The sequence below is a fragment of the Ursus arctos genome, unplaced genomic scaffold, assembly GCF_023065955.2.
Source record: "Ursus arctos isolate Adak ecotype North America unplaced genomic scaffold, UrsArc2.0 scaffold_8, whole genome shotgun sequence".
Classification (NCBI taxonomy): Eukaryota; Metazoa; Chordata; class Mammalia; order Carnivora; family Ursidae; genus Ursus; species Ursus arctos.
In genome coordinates this window covers 52,335,096-52,361,617 of record NW_026623100.1, presented here as the reverse complement: position 1 = coordinate 52,361,617, position 26,522 = coordinate 52,335,096, and the positions used below count along the sequence as shown (strand labels likewise).

General features: G+C 41.2%; 1 protein-coding gene across 2 annotated transcripts in view; it reads right to left on the bottom strand.

Annotated features, from left to right (window-relative positions):
* Nucleotides 1-6,937: 6,937 nt before the first annotated feature.
* The window catches only part of KCNG3 (potassium voltage-gated channel modifier subfamily G member 3), a 40,736-nt gene continuing 21,151 nt past the window's right edge, over nt 6,938-26,522 (bottom strand). For both annotated transcript variants that reach the window (XM_026479704.3, XM_026479701.3), the window contains exon 2: nt 6,938-7,659. In XM_026479704.3, coding sequence (XP_026335489.1) covers nt 7,014-7,659 — 646 coding nt within the window. In that variant the 3' untranslated portion in view covers nt 6,938-7,013. The remainder of the gene's footprint in view (nt 7,660-26,522) is intronic.

The following is a 26,522-nucleotide window of genomic DNA, read 5'->3' as shown; positions in this document are numbered from 1 at the left end:
ATTAGGATGGCAATTATTTAAAAAAAAAAAGAAAAGAAAAGAAGCGTTGAGGAGGATGTGGGGAAACTGAAACCCTCATACACATCGCTGGGTGGGATGTGGGAACATCGTGGGAATGTTCAGCTGCTCTGGAAAACTGTAGCTGTTCCTCAAAAAGTTATACGTAGTGTCACCATTGCCACCCAGTAATTCCATTCCTAGGTATATATGGAGGGAGGGAAAAACATATGCTCACAGTAACCTGTACATGAATGTTCACAGCAACATCCCCAAAGTGTAAACAACCCACATATTTATAACAGAGAAATGGGGGAACAAAATGTGGTGTCCCACAGAAAAGAAACCTGCTTCACGATAAACAACGGAAGTACTGATTCGTGCTGCAACATGGATGAACCCTGAGAACGTTATGCTAAGGGAAAGAAGCCAGACACAAAAGGCCACAGGTTTCCATTTATGTGAAATGTTCAGAACAAACAAAACTATATATAAAGACAGAAAGGAGATGAGCGGTTACCAGGGGATAGGTGGGGGGGATGGGGAGTGACTGCTATCGAGTATGGGGTCCATGAAAATGTTCTGGAGTTAGAGAGTGGTGATGGTTGCATAGTTCTGGGAGTATACTAAAATCACAGAATTGTACACTTTGAAATTATATGCTTTACGTTATGTGAATTATATCTCAATTTTTAAAATATGCATTGCTAGGACCACCTCATACTTCATTGGCTGATAAAAATCCTCATTATTAAGTCAAATGTTATAATTCCTCAAATCTGATTTCACACGTGGTAGCTTTTCAGTCATTTGATCGGATTCTGATTCCTATGCAGGGGTGCCCTTCTTAAGAGATATGTTGGGGGATAATAACACAAAAGAAGGTTGACTCACAGGTTAAAAGGATCCCACAGTTGAATACCTGTACACATCCATTATTGTATATATGAAATACGATGAAGTTTACCAACTTTCTTCCCATACAAATGCTGGGAAACCTATTTATTACAAAAAGCGGGATGCAGCTAATTATTTCTTGCATGCCGCGTGTTCCTACGTCTGTCTTGTGCTGAAGCACATAAAGGTGCATAAATTTAAAAAAAAATGTATTTAAGAAAAAGACCTAAACAAAAAAAGAAGAAGAAGACACAAACATACATGTTTTCCTCAACTTCTACCTGATCTTTTTCAACTGAGTTGCATGGAAGAGTTAATAAAAGGTGATTTCCCTTAAATTATTATAAAACGAATCTTATCAAGAAGGGGACCATGACCCATTTTTCTCATTTACAACTATGACTGATACTATTTAGTTTAAAACCTTCCAAATGATAAGAAAAACTGAATAAAAATACAGATAAGAAGTTAGGCAGTTTATCTCAAAGCAAAAAATCGAAACTTCCCAATTCTGTCCTATGAACAAAAACAGCCTTTCACTTGAATTTGAAAGCTAAGCCTCACATCCATTTCTTGATTTTGCCTTTTTGCCTTCAAGTGTTTCATACAAAAGATTGGCTATGGCTAAAACAGTAAGACAAAATAAATACATGTATAGCTATGGCCACACACCCCCCACACGCACCTCTTGTATCAGAGTTCAGGATTTATAACTCGAATGCTGATCTCCCCTAAAAACGTGAAATTCTCCTGCCCTCTGTACTGTAGAGAAGGAAAGCATGGGATTCCACAACAGAGCTGCAAGATCAAGCTTGTAGCATACAGTTAAAAAGCAATACGGAAGTTGAACAAATCATTGTCTATTAATACAGCAAAAACACCTGTCATTACTTATGTGCCCTTTCTTTAAAAACAAAACACCCTAATACAAGAGTATGTGAAATTTTAATTTCAGTTTTAATACAACGTTGCATAAATAAAGCAAGATCACTTCTTTGGCTATAAGTGACACAGCATTACTTAGTTCTGGTAGGTGAGATCCAAACATTTACTCCCTCAGGCTTTCATCCACTAAATGTCATTTATGCTTTCACTATACTCAGTTGAGTATTCAATCAAAGGATTCTCACCAAAGCTACTTAAAATTTGTTTTAAGTTACAGCATAAATGCAGGTTATCAAGTGCCAGTCACTAATCAACTGGCGATTAAGCTTATGGCCTAACGTATAAGTACTTATTGGGGATGTTTGATAAAAACTGGAAAAATCTGGGGCGCCTGGGTGGCACAGCGGTTAAGCATCTGCCTTCGGCTCAGGGCGTGATCCCGACGTTATGGGATCGAGCCCCACATCAGGCTCCTCTGCTATGAGCCTGCTTCTTCCTCTCCCACTCCCCCTGCTTATGTTCCCTCTCTCGCTGGCTGTCTCTCTCTCTCTGTCAAATAAATAAATAAAATCTTTAACAAAAAAAAAAAAAAAAAAACCTGGAAAAATCTGGAAGTTTAGGCCTACGTGGGGAATTGCTGAAAGAAAAAAACAAAAAGTTAATCACAGAATGGGACAATGTGATCACACTGGTAGACGACATTTCTTTCACAAGTCTTTGGAAGGCTCCACAGCATGAGGCAGAGCTGACAGGCCCAGTTCTTGGGGCGCAGATGGGTCTGGAAGAGCAGGAAGCAAAACACCACATAAAAGCATGCCGAATCAAGAGAGAAGTGTCGGCCACCTTCCCTGACTAAACTGGAATGTTCACAGAACATCCCATGAAAGGGGTGCCCTGCTGGTTCAGTGGGCAGAGCAGACGACGCTTTGACCTCAGGGTCATGAGTTCAAGCCCCACACTGGGCCTAGAGCTTACTTTAAAAAAAAAAAAAAGAAAGAAAAGAAGAAAGAACATTCCACGAAAGCGTCAAGCCATGTTACTCCCTATGCAGCTATGACACTTCCCAAATCTGGCCCTCTAAATAATGCCATGATGGCTATGAACTGCACTTACTCGTATACACGAGAATGGGTGTATACGAAGTTCTGCAATTTAAAACCTTCACCAGAAGTCTGAGTTCCCTATGCACTGGTCCCAAGCCATCCTTCCTGACATCCAGGGTATCTCAAAGGAACATCTGCTCTTTATTTGACCTATAAGAAAGGGCTCCGAAGCCCCAAAGAAAATATTTAAAGAAGAAATCCTTCATGCTTTCTGATGTTATAAAACAAAACACGAGTACGTCACAGACTACTGAACTGAAAGTCTGGAAACCAGGTTTCTGGGGCCTGACCTGAAACTACAGTGACCAACCGTCCCAGTGCACCCGAGGTGAAGGGATTTCCCTGGATCGGGGACTTTCAGTGCTAAAATGAAGACAGTCCTAGGCAAATCAGGATGAGAGGTAAATCACAAGCCACCGGGAGGGAGCACATCCGCTGGCTGCTGACATATGGCCAAGATCAAGGGCAAAGGAAGGGGGCAAGGAGACCAGAGGTCTCCAGGGCCCTTTAGTTCTAATTTACTAAGGCCCTATTGTCATATTTACACCATATTTGTTCAGATGGTATATTGCATACCATAAGCGAATGTACACTTACATAGGATCAGAGAGCTCTAGAAATATTTTGTGAAGCTATGTGCTAAGTTTGGAGTTACAGAAGCTTAACGGTGAAGCATAACTAGGAGGTTTCAGTTTTTTATTTTTCATTTCTTTAGCAAAGAGGAAAAATCAGCTGCTTTTTGAAAATATAAAACCAACAAAGGAAATCCTTCTAACACAAATATCCAACGTAACCCCATCTTCCCCGCCTCCCAGGTCACCAGAGACCTAGGCAAGACATCCGGACAAAAATTTAAAAACAGAGTATTACTGTGATTTGCTGACAGCCACTGTGAAAGAATATATTCCTACATTTTTAAGAAAGTAAGAACTTATGTGTCGTTACAAGTAGCTACAAAACCCAAGTGCAAAGCAAGTGCAAATGGCTAGTCTCAACAAGCAACCCACAAGAACAATGGTACCATAAAAGAAAAAGATAAATAAGGCCTTGAATTGTGAAGAGTAAGTTCACTTTTAAATATATTCTGTAATTTATATCTTTAATCTGAAGAAACACCATTTTAAAGGATAAAAGACAAGTTATATGGAAGATTAAGTCACAATCTCACATGTGGTAAAATCAGAACGTTTGGACTTCCTCTTTCCTCAGCAGGCATCCTAATAATTTAGGATAATATCCGACTCACTGGTACTCATGCAGATCCTAATGAAAGTATTTGTGCCATGACGACGGAATTATGAGAAATGTCTAAAAGCACAACTAAAGAAGCAGTCCCGGGGCACCTGGGTGACTCAGTCGGTTGAGCGTCCGATTTTTGATTTTGGCTCAGGTCATGATCTCAGGGTTGTGAGATGGAGCCCTGTGTCAGGCTCTGCGCTGGGTGTGGAGTCTGCTTAAGATTCTCTCTCCCTCTGCCTCTCCCCACCTCACATTCTCTTTCTCTCTCAAAAGAAAAAAAAAAGTCCTACCAAGTGATTTTTTTTAAGGCAGTAGCATTCAGGGTAAGTTGAAAGAAAAATGCCTCTGTTCCTAGAAAATGACAACATCCACAATCTATTTTTTTAACTCATGAATGAACTACTCTATCATTTCTCATCATCATTCTTAGTAAATGGGGAGCTGAGCTGTCATTAGAATTAGTCATTAGAAGTCCTTAGTCTGGCATTGCCAACAAGGAATTTCTTGTTACTGAAGGGCAGCCTCGGAGCCTGTGTGTGTGTGTGTTCACACGTGTGGCTTCACAAGTACACATCTGGCTGTGCTTCTCCTTGCCTCTTCACACAGAGATTTCTCCCCCCGAATCAGTCAACAATAGCCTGTGCCCAAATCTGTCACAGACACCGTGGGGTATGAAGGGGTGTGCAGGAAAAGCAGGTCCCCGCCCTCGAGATGGTTATAATTTCCTTGGGAACGTAAGACCGACTCCCATGAAGCCTTGCCCAGGGCCAGCAATATGGATGGCCACCATATTTGTATTAGTAATATGGGGCTGCTAACATCTGCCTATTATTTGCATGAATCACAAAGCCTTAATCAAAACAGGTAAGAAAAAAATAAATCCATGCCATGTATTTCAAATATAGTAAAATACAATAAATATACAATAAATAACAATTTCTTCTGAGTGTATATTAAGTAGCATACCAGTGTGCAGTAGTAAAAAAGATGGGGTGAGATTCTTTTAATGGCCAAAATATCACATAAACTCAGAAATTAAGGAAAAGGAACGGTTTTGCTATTATTAGCCCAGCAATGGCAACGCCAAAGAAGTGTGGCTTCTCGAGGCTTTTCTCAAACCCCAGATGTGTATTGAGAATACGCTGCTGGGTGGGGCCCCTGGGTGGTTGAGTCAGTTAAGCTTCTGACCCTCGGTTTCAGCTCAGGTCCTGATCTCAGGGTCGTGAGAGGCTCCAAGATCAGCACAGAGTCTGCTTAAGATTCTCTCTCTCCCTCAGGGCCTCCCCACCTCGTGCTTTCTCTCTCTAAAATAAATAAATAAATATCTTTAAAAAAAAAAAAAAAAGCCGCTGGGCTAGATAGGTAGGTTTCTAGGGATCCAGGTTTTGGCCCTAATTCCTCCACAGTCATATCCTCTCTTGCCCTGATTGTCTACCTGTACTAATTAAGGTCTGAACTAGATGATGGCTCATATTCTTTTAATGAACATTTCTGTTCTTTGATAAACATATCCAGGTCCCATCCCTTCTCTACCTGCCTTCCACACTCCCATTAAATTACAGTGTACAACATTAAACTATTTGTGAATCTATGACTTTAATTTTTTGTGTTTATATACTGACTTCTTTATGGCAATTGGTGAGGAAAGCAAAATCTTAATTCATATTGCTAAAATTTAGCACTAAATCGTCATCAGTTTTATATTATCTAGTCCTAATAATCTACCCAGATTAATGTGGCATATTGTTCAATATTGGTATAAGAAGTTTTGGTGTAGCTGCAATTCAAAATGGTGAAGCTCAGATCAAACAATTACGTATTCATTGTTTTTAGCAGGCTTAAAACTGGCTTAGCTACATAGCAACCAAGACTAAGAAAATATTTAATTTCTCTTTTTATGATAATCCAATGACAACATCTAAGTATGACTTTGGTATAAAAAGGCTACATAAACATCCTTTCATCTGGTAAGTCTTATTAAACCCACGGGAAAAAATTAAGAGCAGAAAAGATAAATATGGGTTGTAATATCAAACTATTTCTATTATCATTTTTACGTTGGAAATATTCTTGTTTGGACATCTGAATGTTAGGACAATTATCACCTAGTAACAGCAATGAATTCGAGTAAAATGAACTCCAATAAAACGCTAACAATACAAGCTCTCCTCATTCTGAAATACTCTGTTGAGTCATTTCAGTAAAGACATAAAAGAAATCCAAAATGGAAAAAAAGAAAACATGCTCAAGTTTCCATGAAGCTGTATGATAAGGTGAATAATAGAAACAAAAATAAATTGGGGAATTGAGAAATATGCTGGAAAAGTTTTTCAAATACTATCCTTGCTTGGATCTAGCTCCATTATACAGTTTAAAATTTGGCCAAATTTTGAAAGTATTTGTTAAACAGTTCCTGCGTGTGACATATGTTTCCAGGATACTTCTGACATTGATATGAGAGATTATAAAACATTTAGAAATGAAAATGTTACTCTCCAACAAAAAACACTGTAACTTCCAAGCTTCTTCTGAATTCATAAGATGGAAAAACATTTGGAAAATAGTACCTTTCAGTTTTAAATGTTCAAATAATATACGTTAAAACAAACACAGAAAGTGTAATTGTTCAAGGCAAGGAGGAGACAAGCCTAAATAAAATAAGATCCTAAAATTTATTCTAGGAGTTATTACTTTTCCTTTGAAATGTCAATCCTAGTTACTCCATTATAAGGAAATTCTTTCATCCCTTCAGCTGGGAAGGATAATTTTTCCCCTACCAACATGATGACAGGACCGCTGCAGTGCTCACCCAGCAAGAAACGCACGATGAATGGGAGTAGCATCAACTCTTTCTATCAAACGAAGTGTAGGCAAGAATCGATTTGCAATGCGTTAATTGAGGAACTCAGCAGAGAGGCTTCTACTATATCTAGCTGATCTAAACTTGAGCTCATGATAACACTGCACGAAGCTATGGTAGATAAAAGTGATAGGTAGTGCCAAGAGAACAATCCCACTGACAACACAAACTCCTCCAAGAATTCTTCCAGGCATGGTGATAGGATACATATCTCCATAGCCAACTGTAGTCATAGAGATAATCACCCACCAGCAGGCAGCAGGGATGCTGGCGAAGTCCTTGTTGGATGTTTCCAGGTCCAACCCATGTTCAAGAAGCTGAGAAAGTGCACTAAAGATTGCCATGGCAACACAAATGAAGACGAGTAACATAACCATCTCTCGGTAACATCGTTTGAGAGTCAAACCAAGTGTCTGGAGACCAATGAAGTGACGGGCAAGCTTAATCACCCAAAAAATCCTCATCATTCTAAGCACCCTCAAGGTGACTCCAGCCCTCTGGAGTTGAGAGTTCTCGCCCGTAAACACTGTCATTAACACGGAGATGTAATACGGTGTGATTGCCAGTAAATCAATGATGTTCAGGGGTCTCTTGACAAACTCACACTTGTTTTTGGAGACGATGAACCTCACGATGCACTCTGCAGTGAACCAACCTATGCAGATAGCTTCAATTATCCTGTCAAGAGAACAAAAGAAGAATTGATCATTTTATTTTTAAGCATTTTAATAGCTCTTAGATATCTTCAGATAGTACTACACCGACAAACCACTTCAGTTACTTTTTCCAGAAAACATAAAGAACGGACACCATTACCAACATCATCAGACCCACCAGGACACAACAGAACAACAGATATTACAGTTCAAATGAAAATTGAACTTGATAAAGTTTCTATTTATATACTGCATGTAATACCACTATTTTTTTTTTTTTTTGGCCCGTCACTAATCTTTTAAAAACTGATCTCTTATTTGGGTTTTAAAATGACCTTTGAGGGGGCGCCTGGGTGGCTCAGTTGTTAAGCGGCTGCCTTTGGCTCAGGGCGTGATCCCAGAGTTCTGGGATCGAGCCCTGCATCGGGCTCCTTCGCTGGGAGCCTGCTTCTTCGTCTCCCACTCCCCCTGCTTGTGTTCCCTCTCTCACTGGCTGTCTTTCTCTCTGCCAAATAAATAAATAAAATCTTTAAAAAAATAAAATAAAATAAAATAAAATAAAATAACCTGCGATGCAGCTAGCCACAATATGAAATGCTCCTTCCTCTGTGAGGACAGCGGTTCTCAACTGCGATGTCAGTTATAAGGTGGGTCAGAATGACTGTTCTGACAGACAGTGGACATACCCAAGTTTTCAGTGATTTATTTCTTGGTAAATAAAAGTGAAGTCAAGATCATTTCCTAACATGTTACCTTGCTTTCTTTTCTTGTGGGCTCGTGTGGGAAACACTGAGGCTGAGCCAGCTTTGGGGGTCTGGCAGGAGCACAAGTAGCCTCCCCGGGCCAGCGCCAGGTCATGACCATCCTCCTCACAAGGGTCACTGGGGAAAAAAGGCTGAGGACTCCTGCACTGGAGTGAAATAATCACTAGGTTCTTCCCCAAGGACCCAGCTGGTTGGTTTGTTTGTTTTCCATAGCTATTTTTATGCAACATGTATTTTAAAATATAAGGCCACACTTCACCTAGAGCAGTATTTACCAACCTTTCCACATCACTGCACGTGTGGAAAATAAGAATATTTACATAGCACACTGGCAGCAGGGGTAGTATTCTTGAAGTCGAGGACACCAGCCCAGGGGCTCTGGCTACCCTGGCCCTGGCCTGCACTCCCCAAGGCTGAGGAAATTAAATCGCAGCACACGGTTTGGGAAGCCTTGATATAAATAAAGCCTTGAATAAATAAACTGAACCATGTTCCCCTACTATAGGGTTGGCAGGGCTGTAAAGGTTAATTTTATTTATTTACTGAATAGGTAGTACATTCACATGGTTTAAATTTAAAAGGTGAAAAAAAGAGAGTATGGAAAGAAAATTCTCACTCTTGCCCCATTCCCCAGTTCCCGGGCCACAATCCCTTCAGAGGCTTGAGGGGAGAATCCACTCCTCGCCTCTTCCAGCTTCCGGTGGCTGTGGGCATTCTTTGGCTTGTCGCGGTATCACCCCACTCTGCCTCCTCCTCTTCTGTCACAGTGTCAAATCCCTCTGCTTCCTTCTTATGAGGATACATGTGATAGCATTTAGGGCCCACTGGGCTAAGCCAGGATAACCCCCCATCTCAAGATCCTTAATTTAATCACATCTGCAAAACCCCTTCTGCCATATAAGGACACCCGCTGGTTCCAGGGATTGGGACCTGCTATGTTTGGGGCAGAGGGGGGAGTGTTTTCCAGCCTACCACACAAAGTAACCACACCAAGTCAGCAGATGAAGTCACGGCTGCCCCCATTACTTCTCTGCTGTATTATCTGCTGCTCTGCTCACGAATCCCATTACCCCGTGGTTGGCAGCAGCTGCCCTGTCCCCACCAGGCCATCAGTAAAAGCTGCTGCCATGATGGCCTCTTGGAATCTGGAGGCTTAGGAAAGTAGGCTGGTAAAGAAACTTGGTAGACCTAGAGAATAGGAAGCTGCATTCTTTTTTTCAATATATAGTTTTAACAAATAGAATACCACATACGACTTCTCCTTCTCCTTGGTAATGCTCATCAAATATTCCATAGGCTCCCCCATATTTCCAGCCCCCCTGCAGTTGCCTGCAGGGTCATACGACCCTGTCATACGACCAGTTCAGACCAATGAGCCAGAGCAAAATGACTCTATCACTTCTGGGCAAAAGCACAGAAGGGTGAATGCTAATTCTTTTCCCTGCCATGGCAACCTGGAAGGCATGGGTCCTAAATGGCTACAAGATGGTTGGGGCCCCTATCAGCCCAAGCCCGGAGTGTCCGTGTGGAGAAAGACAGACATTCCCCACCCTGACTCAGACCGGACAGGATACGTGAGCAACAAATACATCTTTGTTGTATTAAGCCGCTGAGATCTCTAAATTGGATGCTGTCCTAGGTGATCAACTGGTAAATACAGTTAGCAGTGCGACGCACACTCAACAGCGTTTGCAGCAGCACGCGGTGGTGACGGTCATCATTTTCTTAGACTGGCTGTGGTTACAATGCACCAGTTCTCCAGCTAGAGTGTCGCGTCTTCTCCCCAGCCAGGCGGAGCGAGAGCACCGCACCCAGCCGTGCCCAAGGCTGCTGCCGCCCCTGCTCCGGAGGGGCCTGTCGGGCGGCGCGCTCGCACGGATCTTGTAAGGGCTCTCCCAGCAATAGAACCCGAAGATTCTACTAAATTAAGAAGAGCAAAAAGTCTAATGGTGCCAAAAATACCAGAACATGTTCTAATTATTTCCATCAGCAGCCAAAGTTGTTCAGATTAAAAAAGAGGAAATCCAAATGGTGCAGAGTAATCCCTCGGTAAGGGAATTTCAAAGAGGTAAACTCCTCGGTAACGAGGCCCTCCGGGCTCTTCCTGCCCACCCCCCCAAGTCAGATGTGGTTCATCCAGAATTCCATGCCAAAGGGATGAATCAGTGAGACACCCCAGGCATCCCTCTTTCACCTAGGACTATGCCAAAGCAGTCTCCAACAACAAACACGACGGAGCCTGCCAAAACGCCCCATGTTTCCAAATGGCACTCTCGCCAAAGCCACCACCGACAACTGCTACAGAACCAAGGACTGTTTTACTCAGGGCTGCAGCCAACAGTCGGGTGCTCCCCGAGGTTACTTCTACCAAAAACAAACAGGAAAAGAGAGCTCAAGGAGATACTGAGGGGCACCATATTCCTTGGCAGCCCATTCTGATTTCTTTCGAGGCCCAAACACAGAAGTTCATGAATTCATGGCTAATAAAAATAGCTACCACTTATTGAAGCCTTTCCGTTGGGCACTGTGTGAAGCACTTTTCAGACACCACTTCATTTAGTCCTTTTCCAGAACCCGATGAAGTGTGTATTTCCCCTCATATCCCCATTTTCCAGATGATGGAACTGAGGCTAGAAAGTTAAACATCTTTGCCAAGGTCACACAACTGAGAGGCTGCGGTGGCACACGTAATGAAACCCGGGTCTCTTGGGCTTTGAAGCTCTACGGAATATCTGAAAATGCTGAGGATTTTTATGGCGATGTTCGCCGTGAATATTAAGTGATATATGTCAATCTTCCGGTCTCCATGGTTTATGTGTTAGAGCAGCATTTTTCAAACTGTCAGTTCTTAACCCATTAGTGGATCAAAACTGACATTTTTTCCAGAAATTGGAACAGAAAATATCAGAGTGCAAAGTATAGTTTTATGAAACTTTGTTTCAGTTACATATTATTGTACCCTGAGGTAAGGAATAAAACATGCCCCTTTCTGTAGGTACCGGGGAACCACAACAATCGCTGGCTACCACCGGTCACTCGACGGGTCCCTTGTGGTAGAAGGCACATCTGGGAATGACTCAGAGGTTTACAGAGGCTCCAAAGGGGTAGCAGATGCCTTTAGTACTAACCAGTTCTACCCTTCACCCTCCCACCCTGACAAAGGCTAGACAAAACATAAGAGGCCAGTTCCTATGCTATGTGAGGTAAAGGTAAGTCTCCCTCTGTGTACTATCTTCTCATCTTTCTTCATCAACATTTTTTATGAAAAATTTCAAACAGGGAGCAAATTCATTTACATTTATATTTTATACTTGTTTATCACCTATTCACCTCTCTATCCATCTAGGAATCTTTTTTTTTTTTTTTAAGATTTTATTTATTTATTTGACAGAGATGGAGACAGCCAGCGAGAGAGGGAACACAAGCAGGGGGAGTGGGAGAGGAAGAAGCAGGCTCATAGCGGAGGAGCCTGATGTGGGGCTCGATCCCAGAACGCCGGGATCATGCCCTGAGCCAGAGGCAGACGCTTAACGACTGCGTCACCCAGGCGCCCCAGGAATCTTTTTTTTTAAAGAGGGAAGTACACTTCCCTCTAAAAACTTCAAAATGCATATCATTGACTAGAGTTTAACATTTGTTTCATTTTTTTCTATTTTTTAAAGATTTTATTTATTCATTTTTAGAGAAAAAGAGAGATAGCCCGCACGCACGGGGGGAGGGGTAGAGCACAGAGTCCAGCGCAGGACTCGATCTCACAACTCTGAGATCATGACCTGAGCCAAAACCAAGAGTCGGATGCTTAACGGACTGAGCCACCCAGGTGCCCCAATCCATCTTTTTTTTTTTTTTTTTTTTTTTAAAGAACAAAGTGCGGGGCAGTTCCCCGCCTTATTTTTGTTACAGCCTTCTCTCACTTCCCAGACACATCAGACAATTAGCAGGTGCTCTACAGATGTCTGTCCAGTACAGTGTAAATGGCTTTGATAGAACTCAAGGGCCCAGGATGGCCACTCCACAGCCACAGGAAGCTTTTCAGTTCTCCTCAGCCTTCAAGGGATTACCAAAGCACACCATCAAAAAGGGCGTTGAATTCAGTTGGTCCCTTTTCTTTTTTTTTTTAAGGTTTTATTTATCTGAGAGAGAGAGAGCATGAGAGGGGAGAGGGTCAGAGGGAGACCAGACTCCCTGCTGAGCAGGGAGCCCGATGCAGGACGCCATCCTGGGACTCCAGGATCATGACCTGAGCCAAAGGCAAACACTTAACCAACTGAGCCACCCAGGCACCCCAGACCCTTTTCTTACACCACATACAAAAATTAACTCAAAATGGATTACAGACTTCAAACTATAAAATTCCTCAAAGAAAACATAGGGAAAAAACGTTATGACATTGGACTTGGCAGTGATTTCTTGGATATGACACCAAAAGTACAGACACCAAAAGCAAAAATAGACAAATGGGACTACATCAAACTGAAACACTTTTGTGCATCGAAGGGTACAATCTCTGAGCAGAGTGAAAAGGCAGCCTACAGGGGCCCCTGGGTGTCCCAGTTGGTTGATCCACCAATTCTTGGTTTCAGCTCGGACCTGACCTCAGGGCTGTGAGATCGAGCTCTGCATTGGGCTCCACGCTAAGCACAGAGTCTGCTTGTGTTTCTCTCTCCCTCTTGTTTTGCCCTTCCCACTCATGCACTCTCTCTCTCTACAATAAATAAATAAATCTTCTAAAAAAGTTTTAAATGGTCAAAATGGTAAATTTTATGTTTTTTTTTTAATCAGAAAAGGCAATCTACAGAAAGGGGGAAGTTATGTGCAAATCATACATCTGATAAAGGGTCAACATCCAAGATATATGAAGAATTCCTAAAATTCAACAAAAAAAATCAAATAACCTAATTTAAAAATTAGCAAAGGGCTTGATAGACATTTCTCAAAAATGATATACCATGGCCAACAAGCGTATGAAAAGACGTTCAACATCACTAATCATCTGAGAAATGCAAATCAAAACCATGAGGAGGTATCCTCATACCTATTAGGAAGACTACTATTAAAAAACAAAAAATAACAAGTGTTGGCGGGGCATGGTGAAAGGGGACCCTTTGGGCACCATTGGTCGGATTACAAAATGGTGCAGCCACTAAGGAAATCATTATGGGGTCTCCTCAAAAAAATTAAAAATAGAACTACTATATGATCCAGCAATCTTGCTTCAGGGTACCTATCCAAAGAATTGAAAGCAGGGTCTAGAAGTGATATTTGCACACCTGTGTTCATAGCAGCACTATTCACAATAACCAAGAGATGGAAGCAACGCAAATGTCCATCAACAATGAATGGATAAACAAATGTGGTATATACATACGACGGAGTATTATTCAGCCTTACAAAGGAAGGAAATCTGTCATATGCTACAAAATGGATGAAGCTTGAGGACATTACACTAAGTGAAATAATCCAGCCACAAAAAGACAAATACTGTACAATTTCACTTTTACGAGATAATCTCAAGTAGTCAAAGTCATAGAACTATAAAGTAGAACGGTGATTACCAGTATCTAGTAGGGGAGGAGAAAGAGGAGTTGTTGTTTAACAGGCCTAGAGTTTCAGACTCGCAGGATGAAAATGGTCTGGAGATCCATTCATAACAATGCGAATATACCTATAATGTTACTGAAGTGTACACTTAAAAATGGTTAAAATGGGGGGCGCCTGCATGGCACAGTCGGCCGAAACTCTGACTCTGGTTTTGGCTCGGGTCGTGATCTCTGGGTCTAGGGATCCAGCCCTAGGTTGGGTGGGCTCCACGCTTAGCGCGGGGTCTGCTTGAGATTCTCTCTCCCACTCATGAGCTCTCTCTCTCGCTCTATAATAAATAAATAAATCTTTAAAACAATTTTAAATGGTTAACATGGTAAATTTTATGGGGTTTTTTTAAAAATCAGAATAAAAAAAAAAATAAGGCTGTGGTGGGACTCAAATCCACCAGAGACTGGAGCCTTAATCTAGAGCCTCAGATCACTGGGCCATGCAGGCACAAGGAAAAAAAAATGGTGCTGACCCCATCATTAATTAACTTAGTGACGTATCCTGCCTTACCTCAAAAGGATTTAAGTTTGATTGTTCCTGGGATTTGCACCGACCAGAACCTGATTCAAATTTGATACAACAGGGACAATGAAGAAAATAAAAATATAAAAGCGGTCAAAGACTGAATATTTTTACTGGATAATTGATTTGATGAAGCTAAACGAATATACGAACATACAGCAGAACAGAGAACCATCTGAAATAGTTATTACATGCGAGTTACAAATTTTATACACATATATGCATATATATGTATGTGTATATATGTAATTATAACAAAACTATATTAAAAATAAGTACAATATCACAATGTATAAGAATATAACATAGGGGCATCTGGGTAACTCAGTCGGTTAAGGGTCCAACTCTTTTTTTTTTTTTTTTAAAGATTTTATTTATTTATTCGACAGAGATAGCCAGAGAGAGAGAGGGAACACAAGCAGGGGGAGTGGGAGAGAAAGAAGCAGGCTCATAGCAGAAGAGCCTGATGTGGGGCTCGATCCCATAACGCCAGGATCACGCCCTGAGCTGAAGGCAGACGCTCAACCGCTGTGCCACCCAGGCACCCCAAGGGTCCAACTCTTGATTTGGCTCAGGTCACGATTTCAGGGGCATGAGATCGAGCCCCACATGGGGATCCACATTGGGCCTGGAGCCTGCTTAATATTCTCTCTCCCTCTCCTTTTGCCCTTTCCCACCCCCTTCCTCTCCAAAAAAAAATTGTTTTAAATAACAATAAAATGAAGTGAAAAAGAGTATGACATAAGAAAATACTATATTAATTCAAATCCCAGTAACTATTTCCTATGAAATTGTCTTTAAAATTTGTTTTCTATTCTATTTCTTCCAGTTTTGTTGTGATGTGATTGATACAGAACATTGTATTAGTTTTAGACATACAACACAATGATTTGGTATATACTGTGACTGCCACAATAAGTTTAGTTAACATTCATCACTTCACATAGTTACAAATATTTTTTCTTGTGATGAGAACTTTTAAGACCTACTTATTACCAACTTTCAAATATACAATATAGTATCCTTGACTATAATCACCATGCTGTACCTTACAACCCCACAGAACCAGTGACCTTGTAACCGGAAGTTTGTACCTTTTGACACCTTCATCCACATATCTCCCATCCCTGAGCCCCTCCTCTGACCATCAAACTGTTCTATCTATGAGTTTGGTTCTTTTTCGATTCCATATGTAAGTAAGATTATACAGTATTTAGCTTTCTTTGTCTGACCTATTTCACTTAGCAAAATGCCCTCCAGGTCCATTCACATTCTCATAAATGGCAAGATTTCCTTCTTTTTATGGATGAATAATATTCCATTATATATACGCCACATTCTCCTTATTCACTCATCCGTCAATGGACACTTACATGGCTTCCAACTCTTGGCTATTGTAAATAATGCTGCAACAAACATGGAAGTACAGGTATATTTTTTACATAATAGCTTCAAATTATCTTTAAATTGGAACAGGATTTTAGAAATCAACTTTACTGTTTTGGTGGGGAAAGAGGGGGAAAGAGGAAATGTAAGTTTCTTAAAGACAAATATGTGTGTGTGCGTGCACACATGTGTGTGTAAAGATAATAGACTGCGATAATGTTTTACCCAAAATAAAAATACCATGTCCTTCTTTTGTACATAAAACTACAGAGCACAGGGAGGAAGACAGGAGAATCTTGAGAGGCAGGCCACCCCTTTCTGCTAGTAACTCACTGCGGAACTTTGGATAAGCTATTTAATCTCTCCTCCTGAATTTTTTTCATCGGTTAAACGGTGACAATAGAACTTATCTCTCAGGTCGTCATAAGAATTAAATGAAATAATATAAAATAATAGTAAGCGCTCAACAGATTGCAGCTATAATTGTTGTTACACACCATTTCTGGGCTCACAGTCCTCCCTTCCCACTCAAAAGGAGATCAGTTCAGTGCCTTCCTGAGTAGAAACAGAAGGCAAGGATGAATGCTCCAGCCTTCCGTTCTTTCTTCTTTCAAGAATTCTGCCTGTATTCTCTTATACACTGCTGGCTGCAGCATAAATTGGTAAAACCATTCAAAAGAGTAATCGGCAGGATGTATCAAGCTTGATACTGCACATGAGACCCACTGCAAGAATTTATATCACGCACTTACCCTCATATTCACACAAGAACTGTACAATGAGATCCACTGCTTGTAATACGCAAGGATTAAAAAAGATAGAGATTTCTCTATCTATAGAGATTGATTTTATAAATATATTTCCCAAAGTTATTAGGTTGAATCATATGAAATTGATATCAGCAACTTTAAGACTCTACCTTATACTATGTGGGCAAGGAAAGGAATAAGGTGCATTACTGTGTTTTGACGTGCAACATTCTTCAAGACGTACAGATGCAGAACAGTACATAAATTATGCTATGATTGTGTAAATGTGTGTGTGCACACACGTGTTCTGGAAGAATATTCAAGAAACAGTCAACACCTCTAGGGAGGGAGCCTGATGCAGGCTCCCATCCTGATGCAGGATGGAAACTCACTTTTTACTTCATTCCCTTTTGTACCGTTAAATGCTTTACCGTGTGTGTGTATTATTTGCCCAATTTAATAACAAATTTAAGAAAAAGTAAAAAGTATGCCCAAATAGAAGAGCAATCACCATGATGGAGTTGTCAGTAGCCTGAATCGACCAGCACGACCCCAGGAATGCCACAAAAGGAAAAGTCACACCCTTCCTACCCCCAGCGTTCAGGCCTAAATGTACAAGGCATTTCCAATCACATTTCTAACAGGCACATACAGTGTTAAGGATACACGGTGGAATAAAACTTTCCAACACACTGCACATCAACAGCACCACATTACCTAGTGTCTTTTATGTCCTTAGAAGTTTTCTCCATAACAGTAAGTTGAATGGGAAAAATAGCAGAATTTTAAAAACAAATCTTGATTTTTCTCATGCACTTTAATCACCTTCAAAAAAAAATCTATATCATTCACATCTTTTTATCTTCCAGCCTAGATCAATAATGAGAATACAGATTATGTACCCACTCAAGTACCAAGCAACTTTCTCTAAATTTACATGTATTAATTCATTTAATTTTCACAACTAAATGTAATAGGTTCTGTTACTTTCACCACTTAAGATGGAGGAAACTGAAGTAAAGACAAGTCATTTGCTCACGCCCCACAGCTCACAAATGGCAGATTAATAATACATACTCATTGGTTATGGACTACACTGATTCCTGGCCGGGATTTATGTATTTTCTTATCGCTGTACTCAATGTATACTTGTTATTTTCTTTTTTAAGACTTTATTTATTTGCTTATTTATTTGAGAGAAAAAGAGAGAGAGAGCACAGAGAGAGAGTGAGGGAGAGGCAGACTCCCCACGGAGCACGGAGCCTGACGTGGGGCTTGATCCCAGGACCCTGGGATCATGACCTGAGCCAAAGGCAGACGCTTAACGGATTGAGCCACCCAGGTGCCCCTTATACCTGTTATTTTATGTTCCCCACTTGAAACTATTGTGTTTACTCATGCCTGTGTTTGGATGGCCATTTCTTTAGAATACTGGCAGGAGCAGGAGAGTGACAAATAGAAAGGCTACTGGGAGTTGAGGACTGGCTATGCAGAACTGGGCTCCCTACTTGGGAGTTTTTAAGAGGCTGCTGTAATTCTGCTGGATCTCTTCCCCTCTGACCACATGCGCGGGGCTGCCCTTGCTCCTTTACTCCCCACGCCGCAGACAGGAGCACACGGCTCTCTCCCCGCCTGAGTAAAACGGGGCAGCAGGTGGACCTCACTGCACAGCACAGTTTCTCTCTGTCATCTCTCCGCCCTGTTTTAGCAACGCAGGCACCAGATCCACGTTCTCTCCTCATAAAGAGGGACCAGTGACTTTCTACAAAGGAACAACCACGTTCCCGACCGTACATCCAAGACCACAACGCCTGCTCTGCTAGGACTCTACTCCTCATATGTAAATCTCCATCAAACATCAAAGTGTGTTTCCCCGAAAAATCACAGGCAATTACTACGAATAACACTTACCTTCTCCTTTAGGCATAATAATCAGTTACATTTTCAACCCAAATACATGAATTAAGAGCGCGGTGTAGAATCTGAGGTAGTATGTATCTTGCTAGGAAATCCGTCCTGCTGGTGTGACTTAATAGAGATGGATTATAAAACCTAAGAAATGGTTATAATACTTTGGCAATGTGGCCGTGTGTGTATGCGCGAGCTTAATTTTTGAGATGAAGATTTGAGACGCACTCAACATACGAAGAAGACAGAATGGTATTATGAACCCCCAAGTACCCAGGCCTATCAACCATCAGCTCATAGCTAATTCCTCCATATACACACCCACATCCCACATCCCTTATCATTTTGAAATAAGTCCCAGGTGTGAGCATGTATCTCGGAACCCTTTCTCGTCCTCTCTGCCTGGTGGGTCAACCAAATGTTCATGAAGAGAGTCAGGAAATGTCCACAGCTTTGGTCTGAGTCTCCTAAGACAGGTCAGTACTAGCCAGGGCAAGCCAATGTTCTGGAGTAAGGATGGGATGACAATCTATTACTTGGCTGTGGTTCGAAGCCCATGGAGCACATTAATTCATTCATCATGCAATAAGGCTAATGAGTGCCTACTGTATACCAATGTTCTGGAGTAAGGATGGGATGACAATCTATTACTTGGCTGTGGTTCGAAGCCCATGGAGCACATTAATTCATTCATCATGCAATAAGGCTAATGAGTGCCTACTGTATACCAGGATGACAATCTATTACTTGGCTGTGGTTCGAAGCCCATGGAGCACATTAATTCATTCATCATGCAATAAGGCTAATGAGTGCCTACTGTATACCAGACTCTACAGAGCCACTGAGGTCTAGAAAAATGAATTATAGATAGCACTTATAGTTATGTACGATGTTATCACTGGAGGAAGCTGGCGGAAGGGTACTCTCTACACTATTTCTGCAACCTCTTGAGAATATAAAATTACCTCAAAATAGAGTTTTTTTTAAAGATACAATTTTGGGGACACCTGGTGGGCTCAGTCAGTAGTCAGTTGAGCACATGACTCTTGACCTCAGGCTCACGAGTTAAAATCCCACTTTGGGCACAGAGATTACTTTAAAAAAAAGATACAATTTCAAGTTTCAAGCTTCTGGGTTTGTGAACACATGGAGATTTGGGGAGAATGGTGCACCTGGAGAGGGCATGGAAGCTCCACACCCTTTCTCCATACCTTGCCCTACGTATTTCTTCGTCTGACTGTTGATTTGTAGCCTTCATTACATCCTTTAAAAAACTGGTAAATGGAAGAAGGAGGAGGGGGAGGAGAAGGGCAGACTATAACCTAGCCCCTCCCCCAAATTTAAAACTTAGTGACAAGGTAAGACATACCCTCTCCAACAATGATCCTACCCATATACACACAAATAGAAAGTGTAGAAAGGGACGAATGCTGTGATCAACATACATGAAGTCAGGAGAAGATAAGTTTTCCTTCACCTAGGGGATTATGGAAGGCTTCTTTGAAAAAGTGGCAATTTAATTTGTCATGGCAAGACCAGAACAAGCAAAGGCAGGAAAGTATTGGGTAAATTTGGACATGTGAAAGCAGCTACATTTAAGAAGCTTTTTTAAAAAAGATTTTATTTATTTATCTGAGAGAGCAAGTGACAGAGAAAGCACGAGTGGGGTAAGGGACAGAGGGAGAGGTTCAAGAAGCAAGCTCCCTGCTGAGCAGGAAGCCCAACACAGGATCCCAGGATCCTGGGATCATGACCTGAGCCAAGGGCAGACACTTAACCATCTGAGCCACCCGGGTGCCCCGAGAAGCTTTTTAAAAAAAAAAGCCTAATGGAGGCAGCAGGTGACAAAGATGGAAGTTTATTTGATGGCGATGATCACGGGTGCTGTTTATTAAAATGACTAGGAGGTTGGTGCTTTAAATATACCATGTCCTATTTATAGGTACATATGTACTCAGGAATGGAGCCAAGTGATCAAATCATTAACAGTGGTTATCCCAAGAGAATGAGGGAGATTGGCAGATAGAGGACTATAAGGGTAGGAATCCATTTCTTACCATAAACATCTATGAATAATTAAATTTTTCACAACTGGAATGTATTTAATTATTAACCATGTGATTTTCAAAAATAACTTCGAAGTATATATTGTTACGATTCTTCAGAGCCCATAAGTTGGTCATTACTATTGCATTATCCCTGTTTTATTTTATATTTGAGGAAACAAGCTCCATGCTAAGTTGGTGGCTAGCTAGGGTGCTGAGTCTACAGCGTGGGCATTTCTGCTAGAGGAGAGACTGAAAACAGGAGGTCTGGTTAGAGGATCACAAAATATTCAAAAGCAAAAATAAAGGCCAGAACTAAACAGTGACAGTAGGAAAAGGAGCAGAGGGGCCAAGTCAGAAAAAGCACAGCAGAAAAGCATCGTGGTGCTCAGAGAACAGGGGCCTCACTTGGCTGCAAGGTGAGATGTGCAGTGGGAAGAGGGGGTGACTGGGCCGGGTGTGTACACAGAAGCCTTACAGTGAAGCCTGTGATCATGAAAGTCAGGTTGCGGCAAAGGGAACCCATTAAAGATTTGGCAACAGGTGGATTCATTCATTTAATAAGCATTTCTTAAGAGGTTCCTATGTGCCGGGCATGCTGCCAGACCCCCGAGCTGGGAAGAGGCCAAGTGGACTGTGGGAATATGCATCGGGCAGGAGTTGATGGGATGGTTGGAGGGTGCAAACACTCAGGAGGCTATGACACAGGCAAGACAAATGGAAGGCCCAAACTAGCGGGAGATGACAGGAATGAAACGAAATGAAATGACGGGAGATAGATGCCAGAAGCCTTCAGCAGAACCCTGCCACTGGCTGGCTATGACGGGTAGAGAGTCCAGGTACAAGAATATGAGCAGACGCCCAGCACTCGGCAGACATTCATCACTGTCCCAGACCTCCCGGAGAGATGGATGAAACCAGGCTGTCCCTAAACCGAAAGGCAAGTGAAGAAAGGGAAACCACCCAGAAAAATCTTACTACAAGAGACAGCCACTCTGAACCACCTTCTTCATTTTCTTAACAGATGGAAAGACAGAAATCATCTTTCTAAAACGAAATTATGTAAAGAATTTTATCAACATCTTGGGGCACTTGGGTGGCTGTCAGTTAAGCATCCGACTCTTGATTTCGGCTCAGGTCATGATCTCAGGATCCTGGGATCCAGCCCACGATGGCTCTGTGCTTAGTGGAAGTCTGCTTGATCCTCTCCCTCTCCCTCTGCTTCTGCCCCACCCCCCACTCATGCTTTCTCTCTCTCTCTCAAATAATCTTAAAAAAAAAAAAAGAATTTCATCAACATCTTGCTTCAGTGCTCATGTTCATTACTTTCTCTTTTTTTTTTTTTTAAAGATTTTATTTATTTATTTGACAGAGATAGAGACAGCCAGCGAGAGAGGGAACACAAGCAGGGGGAGTGGGAGAGGAAGAAGCAGGCCCATAGCGGAGGAGCCTGATGTGGGACTCGATCCCAGAACGCCGGGATCACGCCCTGAGCCGAAGGCAGACGCTTAACGCTGTGCCACCCAGGCGCCCCTTTACTTTCTCTTTTTTAACATTTTATTTACCTATTTTAGAGAGAGTGTGTTAGCAGCGGGAGGGGTAGAGGGAGAGTGAGAGAGAGAATCTCAAGCAGACTCCCTGCAAGCTCCCCCAAGGTGGGATCTCATGACCCTGAGATCATGACCTGAGCCGAAACCAAGAGTCCAATGCTCAACCAACCCAGGCGCCACATGTTCATTACCTTCTAATTGAGAACCTTGGCTCTGGGGTGACTGTGAAGAAACCATCATGCATTGTGGTATGAGCTGAGGCTCTCAAAGTCAGGGGTAGCTTCTCTTCCTCAGCTGCTAAGGAACGTGTTTTTAGAAGACTACCATGTTCTTAGTGGACATACACATACGAGTGAAGAGACCCAAAATACGTGGCTCCGAGTCTCATTACTAAAAAACTTCCAGGAGATGAGAGCAACAGAAATCCGGACCCATCAGCACCTGCCCTCCCAGGCCACCTGATTCTCCACTCCAGGTGGGTCCCCCTTCATCTAGCAGCCACAATGATTTCTCCCAGTGCTTTAACCAAAACCCCAAACAGACACAAGTCCATCTAAATACTACAAGAAAATCAATCTCGCCAAAAGAATTAATCTGTTCTGTTCCCATTCCATATATAATGACCCAGATGAGTTCTACTCCCTTTTTATTTAATTGGCAATTCATTAGTAGAAGAATTAAGAAACAAGAAGTGATATCAGGAGGCCATCCTCTTCTTCAGACAAGAACATCTTATAAAAACTGATACCAATTCTTTATTTAATAGCATTTTATCATTTTGATGTCAAAAAGTTTTTACCTAAAAAGCCACTCAAAATGAATTTCAAAAGAATGATATTTCAAAAGAGAGGTATTTCATGTTAATACCATTATTTACTTTTTTCTGACCACAGGTAAATAATAGGTCCATAACTCAAGCTGAGTTATTTTTGCTTAGTTACCGTGTACCAGGTTCTCACATGCAAACATCAGGGCATCAATGATACTTCGTCACACAAAGCTTCCAACATACACATACAAACAAAAGTTGATTTCTGTCCGTCAAACCAATTGTAGGGCTATTTTAATATATGCACAAGTTAGGGGCATCTGGCTGGCCCAGTCAGGAGAGCATGGGACTCTAGACCTCCAGGTTGTAAGTTTGAGCCCCACGTTCGATGTAGAGATTACTTTAAAAAAATAAATAAAATCTTAAAAAAAAAATGCACAAGTTAGGTCTTATTGGAACAACAAGCTAACTATCTTATTCTATAGTTAAGAATACAAAACATTTGCAGCACTAAAAGCAGCAATGTTCAACTCCCAGTAATGAGTTACTGACTCCCAACTATCATCAGATAAAAGCTGAATTCATGATCACACCATACAAGGCTCCAGATCATGCCACTCACCGCCTTGCACCATCTGTTCCAAGCAATGTGAAACATTCTCATGCCTCTTCTTTGCACATCTAACCCCCCCACCATCTTGGCTAACAGCAACCAGGCCTTTGAGTCTGAGCTCCAGTATCACCACCCTTGGAAAGCTTTGCGTTCAGTTCCCAGAATGACTGCATTTCTCCCATGTCCCTGAAACAGCCAGTGCTTACCTCTAGCATAGCACATATCACACTGTGATGTGATTGTACATTTATCTATGTTTCTCCAGCAAAAGGGCAGTGGGGGCTGTGTCTGTCTTTTAAAAAAAATCACTATGGTGCCTAATTGTGAGGTATTCAGTAAATGTTGTTTGAATAAACAAAAGGTACAATAAATTTCATCATTAGTGAGTTCAGCTGCTTTATGAGGCTCACGAAATATTTAGGACAAAAGGATATATTTGTTGTGTTGATTTAAAAAAAAAAAGGCAAAACAAAGATGGGGTGCCTGGCTGGCTCAGCTGGCATGAGACTCTTGGTTTTGGGGTTGTGTGAGCCCCATGCTGGGTGTGGAGATTACTTAAAATATTTTTTTTTAAAGATTTTATTTATTTATTCGACAGAGATAGAGATAGCCAGCGAGAGAGGGAACACAAGCAGGGGGAGTGGGAGAGGAAGAAGCAGGCTCATAGTGGAGGAGCCTGATGTGGAGCTCGATCCCAGAGCGCCGGGATCACGCCCTGAGCCGAAGGCAGCCGCTTAACCGCTGTGCCACCCAGGCGCCCCTAAAATATTTTTTAATTAAATAAATAAATAAAAATAAAAAACCAAAGATAATGTATTACAATCCTTACTGCATATTACACACAAAAATTAATGAGATGGAGTGTAAAAGCTAAAATGATAAAGATTTTATAAGAAAAACACAGGAATCATCTTTGTGATTTGGCAGTGGGCAAACTTTCGTATGCAGGACGCACAAAGTAGTTATCATAAAAAAAATACTGACAAGTTAGATTTCATCAAAATTAAAAATGTTGGTACATTAGTCCCTCCTTATCCATGGGGGTATATTCCAAGACCCCCAGTGGATGCCTGAAACCACAGACAGTACCTAACCCTATGTATACTATGTTTTTTCCTATACATACATACCTCTGAGAAAGTTTAATTTACAAATCAGGCACGGTAAGAGATTAACAACAATAACTAATAATAAAACAATTTTAACAATATACTGTAATAACAGTTATGTGATTGGGGTTTCTCACCCCCTTTCTGTCTCAACATATTTTACTGCACCGCTCTCACCCTTCTTCTTGTGACGATATGAGGTGATAAAAGGCCTGTTTGACGAGATGAAATGAGATGCATGATGTAGGCACTTGAGAGTGTTAGGCTACTATCCAAGCACCTTCTGATGTCAGGAGGAGGATCATCTACTTTTGGACCGTGGTTGCTTCTGGGTAACTGAAACCATGGGAAGCAAAACTGCAGACTTGGCCGGGGGAAGGGGGAGGCTACTGCACAACAAAAGACATCACTAAGGAAATGATTAGGAAAGCCAGAGACTAGAGGAAAATACATACAAAACATTTATCTGACAAAGGACTGGTATCCAGGATGCGTAAAGAACTCCTATAACTTGATAATAAGGACAAAAAGACCAATTAAAAAAAAGGGGGGCTGGGGGCACCTGCGTGGCTCATTTGGTTGAGTCTCTGCCTGTAGCTTAGGTCATGATCCCAGGGTCTTGGGATCAAGCCCCGCATCAGGCTCCCAGCTCAGCAGAGCCTGCTTCTCCCTCTCCCTCTGCGGCTCTCCCTGCTTGTGCTCTGTCAAATAAACAAACTTTAAAAAAAAAAAAAAATAGGCCAAGTATTTGAACACTTCACATAATAAAATATATAAATGGCCAAAAGCACATAAAAAGATGATCAATATTCTCATCATCAGGAAAATGAAAATGAAAACCACAATGAGATATTACTATTCACAACAGAATAACTAAAATTAACAAAATCGGTAACACCAAATATTGGCAAGGATTTAAAACAACTAAAACTCTTATACATCGTGGGTGGTGGTAGGGAATGGTATAGCAACTCTGGAAGACAGTGTGGCAGTAGCCCCAATGCCCTAGATAGACTTCTGATGGACTAATACATATGACACTATGAGTTAATGATTTCCTGAAATGAGTTTTCATTAAAGCAAATTTTGTATGACTCAGAAACAGAACAACTGGAGGGCAGAAGGGAAAAGAAACAAGAATCGAAAAATAATAAAGATCAAAAACACAAAATATAAAGGACACAAAGATATAAAAAAGAGAAGAACAAAATCAAAAGCTGGTTCCATGAAGAGATTAATTATATCTTGCCCCTAGCAAGATTCAGCAAGAAAGAAAAAAAAAAAAAAAAAGGGCAACAAAAAATAATGGGAAGAGGTCCATGAACTCACAGAGATGGGATACATGGCAGACAATGCTCTCTAGATCAGTGGGGTACATACTGGACTGTTCTACAGTGCTGCGGGAACTGTTATCCACAAGAAAAAGCAAATTAGATCCCTCACATCATAAATAATTTCAGGTGAAGACCAAATTTGAAAAATAAAAGTTAAGTAAATTTTTTCTAAATATATCTTTAAAATTTTAAGAAAATATTTAAAAATACACAAGAATCCTTATGATCTTGGAAGATATCAGATGTTTTCTTAGGAATAATAAAACACATAAATTATGAAGGATCATATTGGTAAATTTGTCTATGTTAAAATGTACAACTTCTGTACACCAAAACACACTATAAACAAAGTCAAAAGACAAGCCACAGTCAGGAAGAAGATATTTGCAATGCACATAATTGACAGAAATCAGTACCCAGGGCATATAATTAATTATTAAGGAAAAAAAAGTAGAAAAATGAGCAAGAATAGGAACACGTAGTTCACAAAAAGGAAATGCATATGGCAAAAAATGATATGAAAAGATGCCCAGCTTCACTAGTA